The sequence below is a fragment of the Lacerta agilis genome, chromosome 15, assembly GCF_009819535.1.
Source record: "Lacerta agilis isolate rLacAgi1 chromosome 15, rLacAgi1.pri, whole genome shotgun sequence".
Lineage (NCBI taxonomy): Eukaryota > Metazoa > Chordata > Lepidosauria > Squamata > Lacertidae > Lacerta > Lacerta agilis.
Window position 1 is genome coordinate 19,712,478 of NC_046326.1, and position 18,790 is coordinate 19,731,267.

The 18,790-nt window shown below is 48.0% G+C and overlaps 1 protein-coding gene across 1 annotated transcript; it reads right to left on the minus strand.

The window, feature by feature from the left end:
- Window positions 1-814: 814 nt before the first annotated feature.
- Window positions 815-16,045, minus strand: MFRP (membrane frizzled-related protein). The gene is made up of 12 exons (XM_033172542.1): window positions 15,860-16,045; window positions 14,559-14,690; window positions 13,500-13,664; window positions 13,009-13,237; window positions 12,252-12,382; window positions 11,794-11,919; window positions 10,240-10,316; window positions 8,968-9,116; window positions 7,436-7,566; window positions 4,541-4,675; window positions 2,724-2,851; window positions 815-1,081 (listed from the first exon to the last, which is right to left on the minus strand). The coding sequence occupies exons 1-12, from the start codon at window positions 16,041-16,043 to the stop codon at window positions 857-859; spliced, it is 1,812 nt and encodes a 603-aa protein (XP_033028433.1). The 5' UTR covers window positions 16,044-16,045; the 3' UTR covers window positions 815-856.
- Between the last annotated feature and the right edge of the window lie 2,745 nt (window positions 16,046-18,790).

Consider the following 18,790-nt stretch of genomic DNA (forward strand, 5'->3'; position numbering starts at 1 on the left):
TGGAACAAGAATATGTCCTCCTTTGCTGCTATATAATCAAGAATTATTAGGGTTGTCACTCAGAGAAAGGAACTTTTAGTGGATGAATTGTATGACTTTTAATCAGCGAATCAATCAACTTCATTGCAGGGGGTTGGACTACATGACCCCTGGGATCCTTTCCAATCTTAAAGTTCTATGATCTGGATGAATTTGCATTTTAACAACGTAATCCTGGTAGGCAAATATTCCTTCCTTCCTTCCTTCTTAGCACATGTGCTGCTGTAGGCATAATCTCACAGGAGGCTTTTGCTCCCACGTAAGAGAGAAGAAAGAACTCCCCTTCTAAGAAAGGGCTCACAAGCCGTGGAATTGTCAGTATGTACAGTAAGAATCATTTACATTAATCTTTTCTTTTTTTTAAATGCCTTTTAAAATCAACCACAAAGACTTAAAAACCAATCAGCTAAATATTACAGCTCTAATTATGATGGAAGCCCCCTGCAGCCTCTGATATATTATTATCCAAGTTATTTATATGGGCACCATCGAGGCGCATAGAACTTTACGAAGGGTACGAGGACAGGCCTCTGACCCAAGGTGCTTACAATCTAAAAACTCAACCCCAAAATGCAAATTGTCCTCCTGTTGCTCAGATTCCACCGATTCATTGGAGAGACGTTCGTCAGTGGATGACCTACAAAGCATTGTAGCTCAGATCCCAAGGCCTTCTGGTGGGGGATTTCTTCTGATGGGGAACTTCCGCTTGGGAACTGGCAAGCTCCAAAAGGGTCTCCCACCAAGCTGGGCAATGAGAGGAGCATTCAGCTACATGGCACGTGAAGTAGGGGTTGCGGATAGAGCGGGGCAGCCCCTTTTATGGCAGGAAGCACTCCAAAGGGTTGTTGGAATCTAGCAGGACATTGCAGTTCAGGGGCCACGGGAGGCCCAGAAGGGTGAGGGATTGCTGGCAGCTCTGCTCGGCTGCCAGGCACACGGAGCGGCACGGCTGCAGGATGCCCCCGTCCGGGGTGCACTTGGGTACGAAGAGGCTGCACAGGAGCAAGCGCAGAGATGGGTAGCAAGAGAAGTCCTTCAGCATCTGAAAAAGAACGAGCAAGGGGCAGCAGGCAAAGGCACTTGTCAGGTGTTAGATCAGCCCTTCTCTCACTACTCCTGGAAAACATGAATGGTTTACTGTATAAACACCTAATACTGCATTTGGTAGCCCATCCCTGGAAGTACCCCATGCAGAGATGGTGGTCTCTTGCCCTAGCTCAGTGGTTCCCAAAGGGGGCGCTAATGCCCACTGTGGGGCAGTGGAGCTGCAAGTGAGCATCATACTTTGAGAAGCTGGTAACATAGAGTTACAGAATTCAAAGGGGGTACCAAGTGTCATCTTGTCCAACCCCCTGCAATGCAGGAATCTCAATATCACAGGATCAAGTGGAATACTGTGTCCAGTTCTGGGCACCACTATTTTAAGAAGGATGTTGGCAAGCTGGAACTTGTGCAGAGGAAGGCAACCAAGATGATCAGGGGTCTGGAAACTAAGCCTTATGGGAAGCGCTTGAAGGAGCTGGGTATGTTTAGCCTGGAAAAGGGGAGACTGAGAGGAGATATTACAGCCATCTTCAAATATCTTAAGGTCTGTCACATGGAGGAGGGAGCAATGCCTTCAAAAGGAGATTCCGACTAAACATTCGGAAAAAACCTTCTGACAGTAAGAGCTGTTCAGCAGTGGAACAGACTCTCAAGAGAGGTGGTGGACTTTCTTGGAGGTTTTTAGACAGAGGTTGGATGACCATCTGTCATGGATGCTTTAGCTGAGATTCCGGCATTGCAGGGGGGTGGACTAAATGACTTCCAACTCTAAGATTCTAAGTGCATCAATTTTGCTGAATCAAGAAAACTGAATAGTTTTAATTGGGCTTTGAATAAATGTGTAATTAATCGCTACTGCTTTGAATTTTTATTGTGTTACCTTCCTTAGCGGATTGTGCAAACAGCTGTTCTGAACAATGTGTTTATAGGGCAGGAGGCACTGAGAATGAGTTTATAGGGCGGGGGGAAGTTTGGGAACTACTGCCCCAGCTGAAAAACGTCTGCAAAGAAAAATGCTAATGGCGGGTGAAAGCAGGAGGGACAAATCTGAAGATATGTGGGACCCCTTGTCACGTGACCTGTCAGAGAGCTGCAATATAACTGCTGCTTCTCAAAAATCATTTCAGTTAGATGTATTTCTGAGACACCTCCTTGGCTAAGCACTCCTGATGGTTGTTGTTAAGTGGATGCAATTATTGCATTTGCGAATTTTCTCTTTTAACATGTAGAAAATGGCTGTGCACTGTGTGGATTATGGTTAAGTCAAACTTATTTTCTATAATTGTTGTATGGTGGTGTGATGTCATGGATTTATAAAAATAATTTTTTAAAAAATGAGCAAAGGGGCAGAAAGGGAGTCATTTTCCTGGTTCTGGCTCCAGCTGATCTAGAACCAAGGATAGGCAGTGGCCAACAGGCTTGGTGTGTGTGTGTGTGTGTGTGTGTGTGGCATTTTTCAGGGCTCCACATGCCCAGGAACCAACCTATCAATCTTTCTAAAGTGGTGGGAGGGGTGTTGTCCTACTGGGCCAGATCTTTCTCTCCTGCTCCCCACTCTGTGGCAAGGTGCTTTCTGTTGATGTTCCCTGCCTTCCCCACAATCCAAGGGCCCAGCCCTCCCCACCTTCCACCAGGCTCACCATATAGTCTTCGAGATGCTCTTCTGCCTCTTGCTGATCCATAATGGTCAGCCAGATGTTGGGGAAAGAGGTGGCATTGTAACTGAGACCCAAACACATCTCTACCTCAATCGGCTCGCAGGACGGCTCTGCAGGTAGAAGAGAAGGAAAAGGTGCAGCTCTATGTGTGTTTGTGTGGCAATGTTTCAGATTCAGCTCAGGAACATACAGAGCAGCTTTTCCCAACCAGCTCAAAGTTACTTCTAGCCCAGCATGTTGCCACCCTCCAGGAAAATTATCGCTGGGCACCAGAGGTGAAAACCCCGTTGTCTTGCCTAACACCCCCAACCCCAGCAGCTCATATTTATAGTTAGATTACGCCTAGTTAGATGCCAGGTTCATTTCCCCAGGTTCTGATGGGGAGGAGGCCTTGCTAAATACCCTAGACTAGGGAGCGATGGACTTAAATAGTGATAGCCTTCTAGCAACGAACTCATACGCCTGGGGGCAAACTGGGGAGCCGGAATGGGGCTACTGAGAAACAAGAGGGAAGGGGAAACCAGCACGTTCCCCCTTGTGGAATGCAATCCGTGCAGAAATACAAGAGGCTCCAAAACTTTTGGCATTCCGACAGCTCTTGAAGGCACACATGTTTAGGGAATTTCTTCTTGATCTAATGGTTTCAAGTGTTCTTTTTAACTGCTATAATTGTCAACTTTTATTAAACAAATAACCACACAAACACATACACCAGTCTATATCAGGGGTCAGCAACCTTTTTCAGCCGTGGGCCGGTCCACTGTCCCTCAGACCATCTATCTATCTATCTATCTATCTATCTATCTATCTATCTATCTGGAATGAATGAATTCCTACAAATAACCCAGAGATGCATTTTAAATGAAAGGACACATTCTACTCATGTAAAAACACGCTGATTCCTGGACCGTCCGTGGGCCTGATTGAGAAGGCGACTGGGCCGCATCCGGCCCACGGGCCTTAGGTTGCCTACCCCTGGTCTACATCATCAAAAATTAAGAAGGCCCCACAATTAATGTTTGGCCTAAAGGTGGTCTCCAGATCTAAGAATGTTGAAGGCTACTGCTTTATTATATTCAACCACTTTACATAAATTATCTTCTTGTTGCAACAGCCATTTAAGGTAGGCCAGAATTATTATCCCCTTAGAACAGATGGAGAGGCCAAGGCTGAGAGACGGTGGCTTAGCCTATATAAGGCCATCTAGAATGATTGTGGCAGAGGTGAGATTTGAGATGGGGATGTTGTGATTCATAGCTAAGGATGAAGGAGAAATTCAGTTAAATGCAAAACTACCTAATTCACATTTCCCAAAACGACATGCGAACTGAAACACAGCTAATTTTGCACTTCTCTGAATTTTATTATGCATTTTTCGAAAAGAGGGATTGCATGCAAAAATGTGTATGCTTGGGCAAAGTATGCATAAAAATGAATACATTTGTGAAAAATAATATACAGAAATGCAGTATATTAGGGGGAATTGCTTGCAAAAATGTACATATTAGACAAAATTGCATACAAAAAATAGGTATATTGGGATAAATGTGCAAGGAAATGCTAACAATTTAACGTAAGGGTGTTTGTTTGTTTGTTTTAAAATTGCAAACTAATGCAGAAATCTAAAGTTCTGAACTTTAGGTTAGGGGAAGTGAGAAACTGTGGGGCACCACAATGGGCAAATTTGCCCATCCTTATTTATGACTCAGTCTCAAATGACAGGGCAGCCCTTTTTGAGCAATTGGTACAGGACCTCAACTTCAGGAATCTTGTTTCATGAGGAAGGAATTGCCGCTCACCGAAAGATGCATAGGTGAGGCTGGTGCAGTTGAATTCATCGCTCCCATCTGGGCAGTTGTGCCAGCCATCGCACACCAACGCCTGAGACAGGCACTCGCCATTTCTGCAGGAGAAATCCAGGGGGCTGCACGTTTCTGGAGAGGGGTTGAGAAAGGCAAGAGAGAGGACAGCAGAAGTCTTGGGTAGATAACACCCTGCTAAATGGCAGCTTCAGCCTTAAGGGATGGGGAACTTCTAAAGCAGCATGCAACTGCTTTAACACAAACTTATTTTAATCAACCTCTACAAGGCTCACTTCTTTCCCCTTTAATCTACATGTCAGCACAGATAGCATCATTCTATAGTTTTGTCACAAAGTGGCCACTAAATCTCAGTAGGGGAGCCAGGAATTCCAAGTTGCTTTTCTTCTTTCAGAGAAACTTAAAAATTATTCCAAAGAGTAAAGGGAATCATTTGGCCCGTGAGAAGCACTTGGATGGTACTCTGTCCTGGAACTCATCATCATTTGATGAGGAAGCAAGGAACAAATTGTTGTAAGAATGTTATTAGAGAATATACAAAGAACAGATTAATAATGGTAGGTACATTCACTATTAGAATAAAAGCATACAACGGGAATTGACAGGAAGTCCAAAGTTTTTATGATATTTTTTGTTAATATTTTTTGTTAATAATCTTTGTTAATAACCGCATAAAAAGTAGCATAAACGCAGCTGAAGCTTAAGGTTTATAACTATGTAAGAAAGGACAAGTATATGTTTGTGTGTGTATATGTGTGATTGAAATCTCAATTTACTCTACGAGATGTACTTATATATGTAATGTATTGTAAGACTATTAATAAAGCTTGTTACATTGCAAAAAAAGAAAAGGAACTTTGGGGGGGGGTGGTTAGATTTTGTTTGTCTCTTAATGAGAAACTACCTGATTTGCACTTCCTGAAGCAATGCACAAAATGGAACTCAGCTATCCTGTGAAATTCACCCTTCTCTGAATCTTGTGATGCAGCTCTCCAACCAACGTGTCCAAAAATGAATATATTAAAGGAAAATGTGCATAAAAGACACGCCTTTATGAAGATAACGTTAAAAATTAAATGTATTAGGAAAAATTGCTTGCAAAAATGTGCACATTAGTCAAAACTGCATCCAAAAATGCATTTATTTGGGGGAATTCGCACTAAAATACTGATAAAATTTTCATGAGCTTTTTGTCCTTTTAGTGCAGATTGCTGTGGAAGTGGTGACCTTTACATAAGATTAGAAGAATGAGAAAGTGAGAGAAAGTAAAACTGACAGATCCATCCATGCCTAGTGTGTGCAGTTGTACAGTTTAGCTATTCACAAGTTTGGCCTGGAGTCAGATGTGAGTTTTCCTCTAATCACATGACGAGAATGAAAGCTTTGGGGTCAGTGGCATTCCCGCTTAGGGATTTCTCTCTCCCCTGGATGGAATTTTCCTGCTGTAAGGCTAAGTAGTAATTATGGAAAACAACAAACACACACAGAAAAACCCCTAACTGCCAAAATGTATGTAATCCCAGGAGGGCTAGAGTTTGAGAACAAACAAATGCAGTCCTTCCCAAGAGATGTGGGCCAGCATGACCCTCCCCCCTCCGCCCCCAGATCCAGCACCATCAGTGCCAACCTTGAGGCTTTTATGAATGAGGCCCCTCCTCAATGTTCCATGACTGACGTGGCAGAAAGCAGGAGTTTTTCTGCTATTGGGGAAGTAGCTGTTATGGGCGATGGCTTGCCCCCTTCATAACCCTCTGCCTGAATCTTCCTTCTTTCATTCCGCCCCCTCCCCCCCCCCCCCCGTTTTCATTTTAAGAAAAAGCATGCTTCTAGTCCTTTTCGTTAGCGGAGGCAGAAGAGAAAATGTGTGGATAGCAGTGCAGTGCAGACTTGTCCCATTAGGGCAAATGGGGGACGACCCTATCGGCCTCACTCTGACCTCAGCTAGCCACCTGCCTGCCTTCTTACTTACAAGCAGTCCTGTCAACCTCCTCCTTAGTCTCAGTGCTGCCCTTGTGGAACTCAGCAGAGAGGAGGATAGAGACAAGACCAAAATGGGCCGGATCTGCCTGACATGGGCTCTGTCTCTTATCCGTCATTGGCTCTGGCGCCACCAACTGTTGGCCTCCCTGCTTGCTGCCCTACCAGTCTCAGTGGGGACCAGCCACTGCGACTTCTAACACTTTCTGTTAACAGAGACAGAAGGGAAGGCATATGGCCAGAAGTCATTCGGGGGAGCAGGGATGAAGTCCCACCCCTACTTATTCAACAGCAAGGAAATCATTTTCCAGCCCTCCACATGCCAAGTCAATTGGATTTTCTCAGAGAAAAATATGCTGTCGAGGAGAGGAAGAGCGGGAGGTTACACCAGCATGCACAGCTAATGGTCAAGCTACCATTCTTGATTTGAAAGATTCTAAAGTCCCTTTACTGCAAACAACCGTAATGTTACAGAAGAGTGCGCAAGCTTCTGAGTGCACCAAAATGCTTCACCAGGCTGGATAGCAAGGCAAGTGTTTGGGACTGGTGGTGAGGTTGGGGGGAAAACATGGCCCAGTTTTAAAACCACAATGTCTTTATAGTTCAACCCCCCCCCCCATTTAAGGAAGTTTGGCTGGAATCCCAGAGCTCTGGAAAGGTGTCTTCTCTTTGTAATGGGAGGTAACAATTTTAAAAGGGGAGGGTGCCTCTGTGGATGGGCAGAGTGCTTCCCCTTTCTGAGGCCCATGTGGGGAGGGAGGAATCTCCAGGAGATTATGTGTAAGCAGGGGCTGGTGAATAGGGGCAAGTAGTAAACAAATGTTGAAGGGAGAGCTGGCTGGCCCATTCTACCTCAGCTGGCAGTAGACAAAGGTGCCAGGAGCCACCATCACCTACTTTCCGTGGCGTTGTGGGCATGGTAAGTGGCAAAGAACCCGTTGTCAGCTATTCCTTCGTCCGCCACAAAGAGGACTGTCATGACATGCTGTGAGGAGGTCAGGACAGGGGGCAAGTTGGAGCTGCAGAACCTGCAAAAAGAGGAAGGGGGGAGTGACTTTTAACAAAGCACCCAGTTCTAAATACAGGGATACACACACAAACACACACCCTTATGTTGTTGGGGCTGGTTATCTGGAGGCAAAGCAAGCACTGACTGGGCAACACAGACTAGGGATGCCTGGAGAGAGAAGTCTGGCTTTGCATGAAGTGATGAATCACTCCGACTAAGGACCAGACCAGGATCAGAGGCTTTACAACTGGGGTCTGTAGTAAAATGTTGCTGCGTGAAATGCTCCTGCTCAGGGTTCCAAACATAACAAGTTCTAGGGTACTCCATTCCATTCCCCTTCCACCTGGTTTTCCATTCCTGTCCATACTCAGCATTCTGTTTCCACTGAGCATGCCCAGTATTCCACGGGCTTGAGTGTGTTTTATTTTGTAGGGGTTCTCCTTTAATTTCCTCTCACCCCTTTAAATACACCACACCCTGCAAGTGTCCTGGAAAAACTGGGACATGCTGGCGTTTCCCCATGAGAGCTTGGTGGCCATTTTGGGTGCTGTGATATCACACAATTTCACGCAAAGATATTGCCCCGGGAAAAATGCTTTTATTGGGGCTGTGATCTCAATGTGGCATCTTTTTCGTCTCTGTGATCTTGCACGGATCACATGACTTGGTGTGGAAGCACAGACGGGAAGCTGTGCATCCCAGTTTGGGGACTCAACATGCTGGAGGGATATATATGGCAATTCTGCACACCTTGGGGTTTCCCCCGAAAGACCTGATCACTCGCTCTTGAGAGCAGATGGTGCCATCGGGGCTACAGAAGGATCAACGCTCAGAAAATGAGTTTGTTATTTGCATATAGGATAGAGGAAGGAAGACCCGATTGGTCGCTTTGTGTCACCTGAGAGCTGCCACACTGGTTACTGTGCTAGTGGTTTCTGGCTTGCAGCATAGACCTAGGCCAGAGGCTCCCTCTTCTGGTGAAAACCTTCCATTGAAATGTTTATACATAATTCACAATGGACAGGGGAAAGTCACTGCGAGGAAAGTGGAGAGAGAAAAAAGGCATTTCTCCCTCAGTCAAAATATTAGAACTTGTGGAAATCCGATGAAGTCAAAGGTTGGAAGACTCAGGACAGGCAGAGGGAAGGACTTCTTCACATGGTGCAGGGCTAAATCACAGAATTCACAGGGACAAGATGCAGTGATGGCCATCAATCTGGATGGGTTTAAAAGAGGACTTCCCATCTGATTGACCATGCAAATAGGACACTGACTGGATTAGCCCCTTCTGGCCCGATTCCACAGTCAGGCTCTCCACATATTTTCATGAAACTTCTGGGAATTGTTGGGTTCTGACCATGGTAACAGTTTGAATTTGCTAGCGATACTGGGGTGGTGGTGGTATGAAAGACCACCATACCTGCCCATGACGCTGGTTGCTCCCATCCCAGCGCTGTCGTACACCTCCACAAAGTCATAGTTGCACTCCTCCTGGGACTCAAGGCTGAAGTTGTGGAAATGCAAGTCCACCACGTGGCCCACGGGCACTGAGATATGCCAGAGGCAGAGCTGGAAAAGAAAGGCAGGTCTGGGAAGTCTACTGTACACGATAGGGGGGCTCCTAGCATGACGGTATGAAAGCTGGACTATGGAGGGTTTCTTTCTACTCAGATCTCAGGTTCCCAGGAAACCATCTTATTCTGAGTCGGACCATTGGACCATTTAGCTCAGTATTCACTGGCGAATGGAGCCGCTTGGCCGTCTGGAGCGGCAAATGCGGGGGCACCCCTGGGGCGGGGTGTCGCTCCATAGCGCGCATGCGTCACGACATCATGGCGCATGCACACTATGGAGCGACGCCATGGCAAACCCCGCGAGCACGTCGCGAATAGAGGCAGCGTCGCTCCACAGCTTGCTTGCAAATCTGCTCGGTGTCGCTCGCTTGGCGGCTTGTAAGGTTGTCGCATGTGACAGCAGCACGCAGCAACCTTACATGCCGCCAAGTGAGGCTTTACCAGGTGGTGGGGCTCAGCTTGGGGGTCGCGGGGGAGGCCGCCGAGTGTCACCCCCCTCCAGGGTGGCACCCGGGGCGAACTGCCCCCAACCCCCCCACCTTGCTATGCCCCTGTCAGTATTGTCTGCTCTGGCCGGCAGCAGCTCTTGGAGGGGCGGTTTCAGGCAGGGGACAACTCCTGCCTTTTCAGAGACATGTAGGAAACTGCCTTATCCCGAGCTCAGTGTTGTCTGCAATGATTGGCAGCTGCTCTCCAGGGTTTCAGGCAGGGAGTTCTCTCCCAGACCTTCCTGGGGATGCTGGGGAGACCACCAATGGCTGCTGCTCATTGATTCTGGTGGGGCAGGAGGCAGAGCCTGTGAGAGGCACAGACAACTATTCTCTAGTTCTGCCTCCATCCTCCCCGTTGCTGACTTTCAAAACTGAAGCCATACATCAGTGAGAATGGTGGGGAGCTCATCCCATCAGCTTTGCTGAAAGACCAGCTATATCAGGCACCTCCTGCCGCTAAACTGTACCAGCAGGTCATTACAGAGCAACCAGAATCAGTGCTTGAGTTTTAGTTTTTCTTGTTCCTTCCCTGTCCCTTTCCCCTTGTGTGTAAGGTAGTGTGGGGCAGGGACAATGAAGATGGGCCCCCTTCCTGTGGTCCATAATAAATCTCAAGTCGCCACTCACCTGCAGATGTGGGTATGGCTGTGGGTAATTTGGGGAGAATAATTGCCCTTCCATGCTGGTGAGGGTCCCCCCACAACCTGCAAGGAAACACACATATTGTGGTGATGGATGGGCTTGCATTATGGGCACCAGAGAGAAGGATATCCAAGTGGTTTCTCTCTCTCTCTCCCTCTTCCTCTCCCCCCCTCTCCCCCTCCCTCCCTCCCTCCCCTTTCTCTTTTCCTATTGTACTTTCCTTCTTCTCACAATGAGAGGCAAATTTTTTGCAACTCCCATAGCTATTTCAGATGAGAAACAGGAGAGCAGTCCTACAATTTTAATAGTTGTGCAGAATGATACTGCTGAAATATTAAAGGTGCAGGCGGTCTCTCTTCATTTCCAGCATGTCCACTCAGATTCCAGTAACAGATTTGGGAACCTGGCCCAACCACTTCACATAGAAGCCCCCTCCCCAGATCTATTTTGAAACAGACAGGGCTAAGCCCCCCCACTGAGAGTTAAGCAACCCCCTACTCCCCTTGCAGAGCTACAATTTCCAGAGTGGTTTAATGGTCCATCACTCTTCTGAAGGAACTCTGGAAATGGTAGCTCTGAGAGGGTTATAATTAGTTGGAATAGGAATAGGAATAGGAATAATTTTATTGGCCAAGTATCAATCATACTTGGAATTTTGCTTCGACTACATTGCAATGTAAAGAAAACATACCTCATACAAACACTATTCCCCTCACGCTACAACAGCACAACAAAGGAACCCCATACCACCAACTGACCTCCCTTCCACACACAACTACAAATTCAACAGTTTGATGGCAAAAGGGGGGAAAAAACTATGTCTGTGCCTAGATGTTTTTGTGTATAGAGTCCTGTAACGACGTCCGGATGGAAGTAAATCAAACAGGTAATGTCCAGGATGCAAAGGGTCTGCGACAATTCTCTCTGCTCTCTTCCTGGCTTTGGCAGCATAAAGTGTCTCTGTTGGAGGCAAACTAACACCAATTACCCTCTCTGCAATTCTTACTGCTCGTTGGAGTCTCTTCTTATCCAGCTTAGAGGCTGTGCCATACCAAACAGTAATAGAATTACAGAGAACAGTTTCAATGGTACCTCTGTAAAATTGGATCAACAATTCTTGGGGCAAATAAAATTTTCTTAGATGTCGCAAGGAATGCAAGAATGCCTCCCTCTCAGTAATGGAAGCAATGGGGTAGATAGAGTGCCACCTCTTGCACTTCTGCTGCCTGAGGTGGATGCTTCACCCTGTGTCCTGGGTGGGCCGGCTCTGGTCAGAGATTATCCTTGGGGACAACCCCATGTATTTACCTGGGAGGTGCAAATTAGGTCAGTGTGGACTGGTAAAAATGTGGACCAAAATAAAGAGAAAATTTGGATGTTCTTAACTGTTCCACCCATAGAAAGGGAAACTCACAATTTGGTTTGGAGCTCATTTCTCCAGTATTGGCATTTGCCTCCCCTTTGCAATGCCTTCCCACCAATAATTTTTCTGCCACAGCAACATTGGGGGTCAGTTGTGTTGGCTGTTGCAGACTGTACCTTTGTGCTTTGTGCTACAGTTGGCTTCATCTCTCTTGTCGTGGCAGTCATGATAACCATCACACACGTAGGCCGAGTGGAGGCAGAGACCCTGGTCACAGAGAAACTCATCCCAGGAACAGTTCTCTGGAACAGACAAACACCCCTGGAGGACAAGAAGCTAAGGATTGCAACTGGCTTGAAACTTGTTTTGGAACTGGTCAAAAGCGCCATGGCTTCTCCCATCTCCTTGAAATGAATGAACCTAACTTAGGTGAGGTTCACCACACTGAAATGAACAAACCTAATTTAGTCTTCTCCATTAGCTTCAATGGGTCTAGCAACCAAGTAATAATACATTCCCCAAATCACCAGCACTACCCAGTACTTGGAATAAAACGTTTGGAAGGATCTCTTTTAACCCCCTAAGAGAATTGCTCTCTGCCCCCGCCACCTCCACACCACCTGGATTCACTTACTTTCACTGGGCAGAATGGCCCGATACCAGGCAGTGAAGCCCGAGGGAGCAATGTTGTCATCTGAGACAAAGATGACCTGAAGCTGGCTGGAGTTGGTGTTGATCGTTGCCGGTGCCACGGAACCACAGTACCTGCAAAAGCCACCTGTTTAAAAAGGGAGCCAAGGGAAAAATAGCTAGTGCTTTCCCATGGCCCCCTGGGAGGGAAAAGGGGTGGGAATTCTTAAGATTTAGTGTCAGGAAATAACGTAGTCCTGGACACAGCAGAGTTAACCGCAGGTTTTCTTGAAGCTTCCGGCTGTTGAGCATTAACTGGACAGCACAACGCAGGAACTCAGCAACTCACTTGGATAACTATATACAGTATTTATTGAAGCAACTAGCATCCATAAGTTACTATGTACAGACTTTACAAATAAAAGAAACAAAACATAAAATCTCTCCTCTCTGTCTCTCTCTCTCAACCTTCAGTACACCACTAACAACCAACCACACAGCTCTCACACAGAGCTCATTCTTTAGGAACTCATTGACCAATCACAGGTCGTTGCTAAGGGTCTGAAGAGAGAGCAGATCTTGGCTTTCTGCCAACTGGTAATTGCTACAGACGTGATAAGCTGACTTTCTGCACGTAGGCACTTTGAAATCTCTAACAGGAATGGTCATCCTGCCCTTCCTCCTAAAGGACAGAGCAGCAAAACAGTGCAATTAAAAATAAAAGTCAATTTGAAATAAACAATAGGATGATGGCACTATACCTGGTACTCCCATCCCACAACGAGGAAGCGTCCTGCTCCTTGAATATCTCCAGCCGGTCGTATAGGCATGAGGCAGAACTCTCAATGTCTAGCTCCACCACCTTCAGCTGGATCGCCATCCCTGCCGTCACCCGGATGTGCCACTTGCACAAGATGTTTGGGGGGTAGGGGGCTGGGTAGTTGGGGGAGCTGAAGGTGCCCTTGGGGCCAAGCAGGATCCCCCCACATACTGTACGAGGGGAAAACAACAACAACAACGATGACACGTTGAGTGGATTTACAGCAGGAGTGGATAATCCTTTGCAGGCTGAGGGCCCCATTCCCTTCTGGGCAACTATCCAGGGGCCACTTGTCAGGGGTGGGTAACAGAGTCTCAACTCTGTGACTGTTCATTGTACCAAATGGAAACCAGGCACCCCACACACAGTGGGTAGTGATCATGCTTCTAAAGGCGGTCTGGGAAACAACTCTGGCGTCAGCTGTCTACTTACAAGGTGCTGGCATTGTGGTAACAGGCGACTTTCCTCCCTGGGATAGTGTCCCCGTGGGCTGGGGTCTTGGCGAGGTCCTGGGGATGGGAGTTGAGGTAGCGGTGATGGTGTGGGCATGAGAAGCCCCGAGCGAGGGTTTGACGGGATGGTGGGACTTCAGCTCTGCCGCCATAGAAAGAGAATTTACAAGGGATGAGAAGAGCAGCAATGGGAAAGGAGTGGCTGAGGTTTGCATCTCCACCTCAAGCAGAGTTAGGAAGCTGCTTTATTCAGAACCAGACCTTTGGCCCATCTACAGTGGACCAAATGTACAGACCCACGCTGTACATTTGAAGCACAGCCAACATGCATTTGAAGCATGTTACTTCCCCTCCAATGAATCCAGGGAACCTTAGGTTGTTAAAGATGCTGAGAGTTGCAGCTCTGTAAGGGGGAAACTACACTTCACTAGGGGAAGCAGTGTGAGCCATTATAGCCCTGCCCAATCACTGAGGACTTAGGGAGAGTCTACATTTAAAGTGGTATTATACCACTTTAAACAACCACGGCGTCCCCTAGATAATCCTGGGAACTGCGGTTTGTTATGGGTGCTGAGAGTTGGACAGAAACCCACAACATGGCTCAGACATACAGCTCATATCCAATATTGTGGGCCTACGTTTATGAACCTCCTTTCCAGCTGAGGTCAGAGAGGTCCCCCCCCCCCCCGCCGGTTGAATCTACAGTGCCTACTGAAGACTTCCTTAAAAATCCCAGAAGGCATTTTAACTGAATTTCATAGTTTTAACTGATTTTCATCTTGCACAAAACTTAGAAACTACCACAAATAAACAGGATGTAAATTGTCCAGATAAACGCAGTAAACAACTAAATAAATATAGAAAACATCTGGAGGGCACCATGTTGACTACCCTTGCTTCTATTAGATCTTCCGGCTCTGCCTTAAAAATGGGGGGTGGGTTGGTTGGTAAGGGCAGAAAGAAGTACTTTCTGGGGAAAGCAGGAGGCGCCCACCCCCTCTGGAGGAATTCCGGACAGGTCTCGGTGACTGAAACTTACGGGAGGCGATGATGATGCCCACTAATAAGGCCAGGAGGAGGAGAAGCACCGTGCTGAGAATTGCCACGCAGAGCCAGGAGAACTTGCAGTCTGGCTTGAACTTCCTGCTTGCCATGTCCCGGACCTGTTGGGCTGCAGGTACAGAAGCAGGAGCAGAGTGTCACAGTCATGCAGTCATAGCACAGAAACCCCCCAGCATCCTCCCCTGTACCACCACCATGCTACCCTGCAACTGGAACATAGGAAGTTGCCTCAGACAAGTGAAGCTATTTGGCCATCTAGCTTATTTATTTATTATTTATTCGTTGCATTGCTACACCACCTTCCTGCCAAGGCACCCAAGGCAGTTTGCAGTTTTTATAGTGGTAAGGTAAAGGGACCCCTGACCATTAGGTCCAGTCGTGGCCGACTCTGGGGTTGCAGAGCTCATCTCGCATTACTGGCCGAGGGAGCCGGCGTACAGCTTCCAGGTCATGTGGCCAGCATGACTAAGCTGCTTCTGGCAAACCAGAGCAGCACATGGAAACACCGTTTACCTTCCCGCTGGAGCGGTACCTATTTATCTACTTGCATTTTGATGTACTTTCGAACTGCTAGGTGGGCAGGAGCTGGGACCGAGCAACAGGAGCTCACCCCGTTGCAGGGATTCGAACTGCCAACCTTCTGATCAGCAAGCCCTAGGCTCTGTGGTTTAACCCACAGCACCACTAAATGGTAGTGGTGGGTGAGGAGCAGGCAACAGTTCTGACTGGAGCAGTCCCTGATGTTCTCTATGACTGCATCCTGCACATGCTTCTTCTGTAGCTTAGCAGCACTGCTTGCTACTCTTGATTGGCAGTTTCTCCATCACCGACTGTCCCCTGACAATATCCCCAGACACCCCCCCCCCCTTGTCCTCAGGCCACATCCTTCATTGTCCCTGCCTTGCACCCTCCTCAAGTGTTTCTGCCTGGCTGGAATGTGTACTTGAACTCTGATGGTGATTCTTGCTTGCTTTGATGTTGGAGGATGCAGAGGAGTGCTAATCTACAGCACAAAGGTAAAAATCACACCTGAGCCTCTAGCCCCTTCCAGCTATTAGCATGTAGCCCCAGAAAATTCCCCCCCCCCCAGGCTGAAAAAAAACCCTTCTACCCCTGGCCTATGGCTCAAAAGGCTCCCCAATCACCTTTGCCCTGAAAGGATTCCCCCACTGGACCACTTGCTCTTTTTCACTCATGCTAACACCCTCAAACATAGATCTGCTTAGTGGGGCCCTGCCAATGTCTTCCCCCGCTCCCTCCTTCGCCCGTTGGTGATACCAAAGCCGTTGGCGGAGAGTTTGGTGCTGTTTCTGTTCTCGACGTCCGGCTGACGCTGGGCTGGTGCCTCGCCATCCTCCTCAAACACGGGGTTGGAGAATTCTGTTAGCAAGAACCGCGGCAAAGGTGGAGCCAGGGAGCTGGCATTTTCCTGGGGGAAACCAAGCACCAGTGAGATATACATATATATTGCTGCAAGCCACCCCAATCTGCAAGGTGAAGATGTCAGATGATCAAATTCCTGCTGCTTTTGGAATGCCCTGAAACATTCCGAGACAAACTGTGGTCCATTCCCAAAAATCTTTGCACTCAACATCCATAGGTCTTGGCATCATCCAGATTGCTTCTACTTTTGCTGGGTCCACTTTCTGACCCTCTGCTTTCAACAGGTGGCCCATAAAAGGCCCTTCCTTTAATCCTAACCTGACTTCATCAGGGTTGAGTTATATATTTTTTTCTCTGCACCTCTCCAAAAAAAATGCTGAACTTTTTCCCATGGTTTTTTTGTTGCTGCCTTTCCACTATCTCCTTCTCCCACAATTAGTATGTCATCAGCAATTATTTTCAGGCTCCTGATTCAGTCGACACAGAAATAGTTCAGGGGCTTAGTTGATGCCTATTGGCATTCACAGCCAACAATATATGCCAAAAGGAGTTGCCCAAGTGGTCAGATAGCTTGACTCTGTGTCAGGCTCTACGCGCCGGAATCCATTTTTTACATCAAACACCGATAAAACCTTGGCTCAGGATAGGTCACATACTGCAGCATCAATGATTGGTAGAGGGTAATGGCTGTGACTTAGTGCTCTGTTCAAAGGTTTGGGATTGATACAAATGCACAGCTTTCTTGAGGGTTTCCAGATAATAACTAGGCTGCTGATCCATGCTTTATGTACATCAAATTGGGGCTACTCCTCCAAGGTCACCATTTGGGTGGGTGCTATGGCTTAGGGTGGGTGGGGAAGCCAGCGTCTACTGAGGCTGGGTCCTGGGTGCAGCTGGCTTTTACAGCCAGGGAGTGGACTACCGGTAGAGGGAATAAGTTTTCCCTCTGGTCCACTCTACCATACCACGGCCCTGGACTCACCTACGATTGGCTGCAACTGGGGGCAAGCCTCCCAGCCAGTGGAGGAGGAAGTGACGTCTCTCCTGGCCGCGCTGAAGCCAGAAAAGAGCACCAGACACTGCCATGGTTTTGCTGGACTGCAGCCACTGCTCCCCTCCAGCTGGCATTAAGTAGTCCTTATGCTTGTCTTCCTCTCTCTCCAAGGCAAGATCCAGCTAGAATTCAAACTGTTCTCTCCAGCACCTCCATGCCTGGGCTAGATTAAATGCAGTGAACTTCAGTGGTGCTGGGGGGTTTCCAGGCCTCTCTCCATGATCTAAAAATCCTTGTTTTTTCTGTTTTTTTTTCTTTGCTGCTTCAACTGGGTTCTATTTCTAAACCGCTGCCATCATGTTTCAGTTGGTGTTGATTATCGTTAAGGATCAGGCAGGAGTATTATAAAACAAAGAACTTTATTTAAATAAGCTTTCTTTAATTCCAAACTCTCTCTGAGCCTCCTGCTCAATGCTGAATCACTGTCTCACTGAGTTTCTCGCCCGGACTGCTGTCCTAATCCTCTTAATTAGTTCCACATACATTGATAATGACAGCAGTACAAGATCCTGGTTGGATCACACCAAAGCTCAGCTAGTCCAAGGTCCTTGGTGAGAATCCTGGCATTAGGTGGTCGACTAGCCACTGGCAGCCATTGGCCACTGTCTAACTTCAGCTGAAGTTGTAGACAGAATGTCAAATTCAGATCAGGGCAGACCTGGGTTCGAATTCTTACTCAGCTATGTATCGTACTGGCAGCATATCCTTGTTTATGTGTCTTTGGAGTTCAGCCCCACTGAGTTTAATGGGACTTACTCCCAGGAAAGTGTACTTAGGATTGCAACCTGGGTGACTTTGGGATTGTTCTTCCTACTTCATAGGGTTGTTGTGCTGCTAAAACAGAGCAAAGGGACAAACCACACCCCCTTGATCTCTATGGAGGAAGGGCAGAGCATTTTTTTATTTTTCTAAATGTAACTAAGAGTAAAGCAGCTGTAAATACTTAAACAAAAATGCAGCTCTGAGCATTTTTCTGTGTCTGATGCAAAACCAAAATACAGCTCAGAATTTCCCTCCAAAAGTTTGGAATCTCTGGTTACAAAGCAAGCCAGTCTGGCCTTGTCAACAGAATGCAGTTAGAGTCTGCTGGTGCTAAACTACACCTCCATCTCACTTGCTCTTCTTTGCTGGCAGATGCTCTTCAAACCGAGGGATTGTGGCTTTCATCAGGGAAGGAACGCACTGGATCTCTTCCTGCATACTTTCACAATGTGATAATTGGGTTTATTTTGGGGAATCAGAATGAGAGCAAGCAAGCAAGCAAGCGCTTTTACATAAGCCTAGCTCATAAGGAATAATGATGTTACTATATCAGCAGAGCCGTCTCATTCATAGAGGCCGGTGGTGCGGTGCGCCAGGGCGCTGGGCGCCCCAGGGGCGCCCCCACGAGCCCGCCGGCATACCGGGCTCCCCCTCCCCAACCCGCCCCCGCCCCCACGGGCAGGCGGGCACTCGCGCGCCGGCGGGCGGGCTGTAAGCCGCCCGCCCTCGCCTCCCGGAGCCCCAGCTGGAGCGGCGCGGGGCTTTGCGCGACCTTCCAGCACTCCAGCTGGGGCTCTGGGAGGCGAGGACGGCCGGCTTGCAGCCCGCCCGCCGGTGCGCGAGCGCCCGCCCGCCCCTCATCATCCGCCCGCCGGCGCGCGAGCGCCTGCTCCAACGCCACGCCCCTCATCCCCCGCTCGCCCCCCCCTCCCGAGGGGCGGCCAGCGCGGGAGGGAGGCGGGCGGAGAGGCGGCAGGCTGGGGGCGCCGAGGGATCGCTGCGCCAGGGCG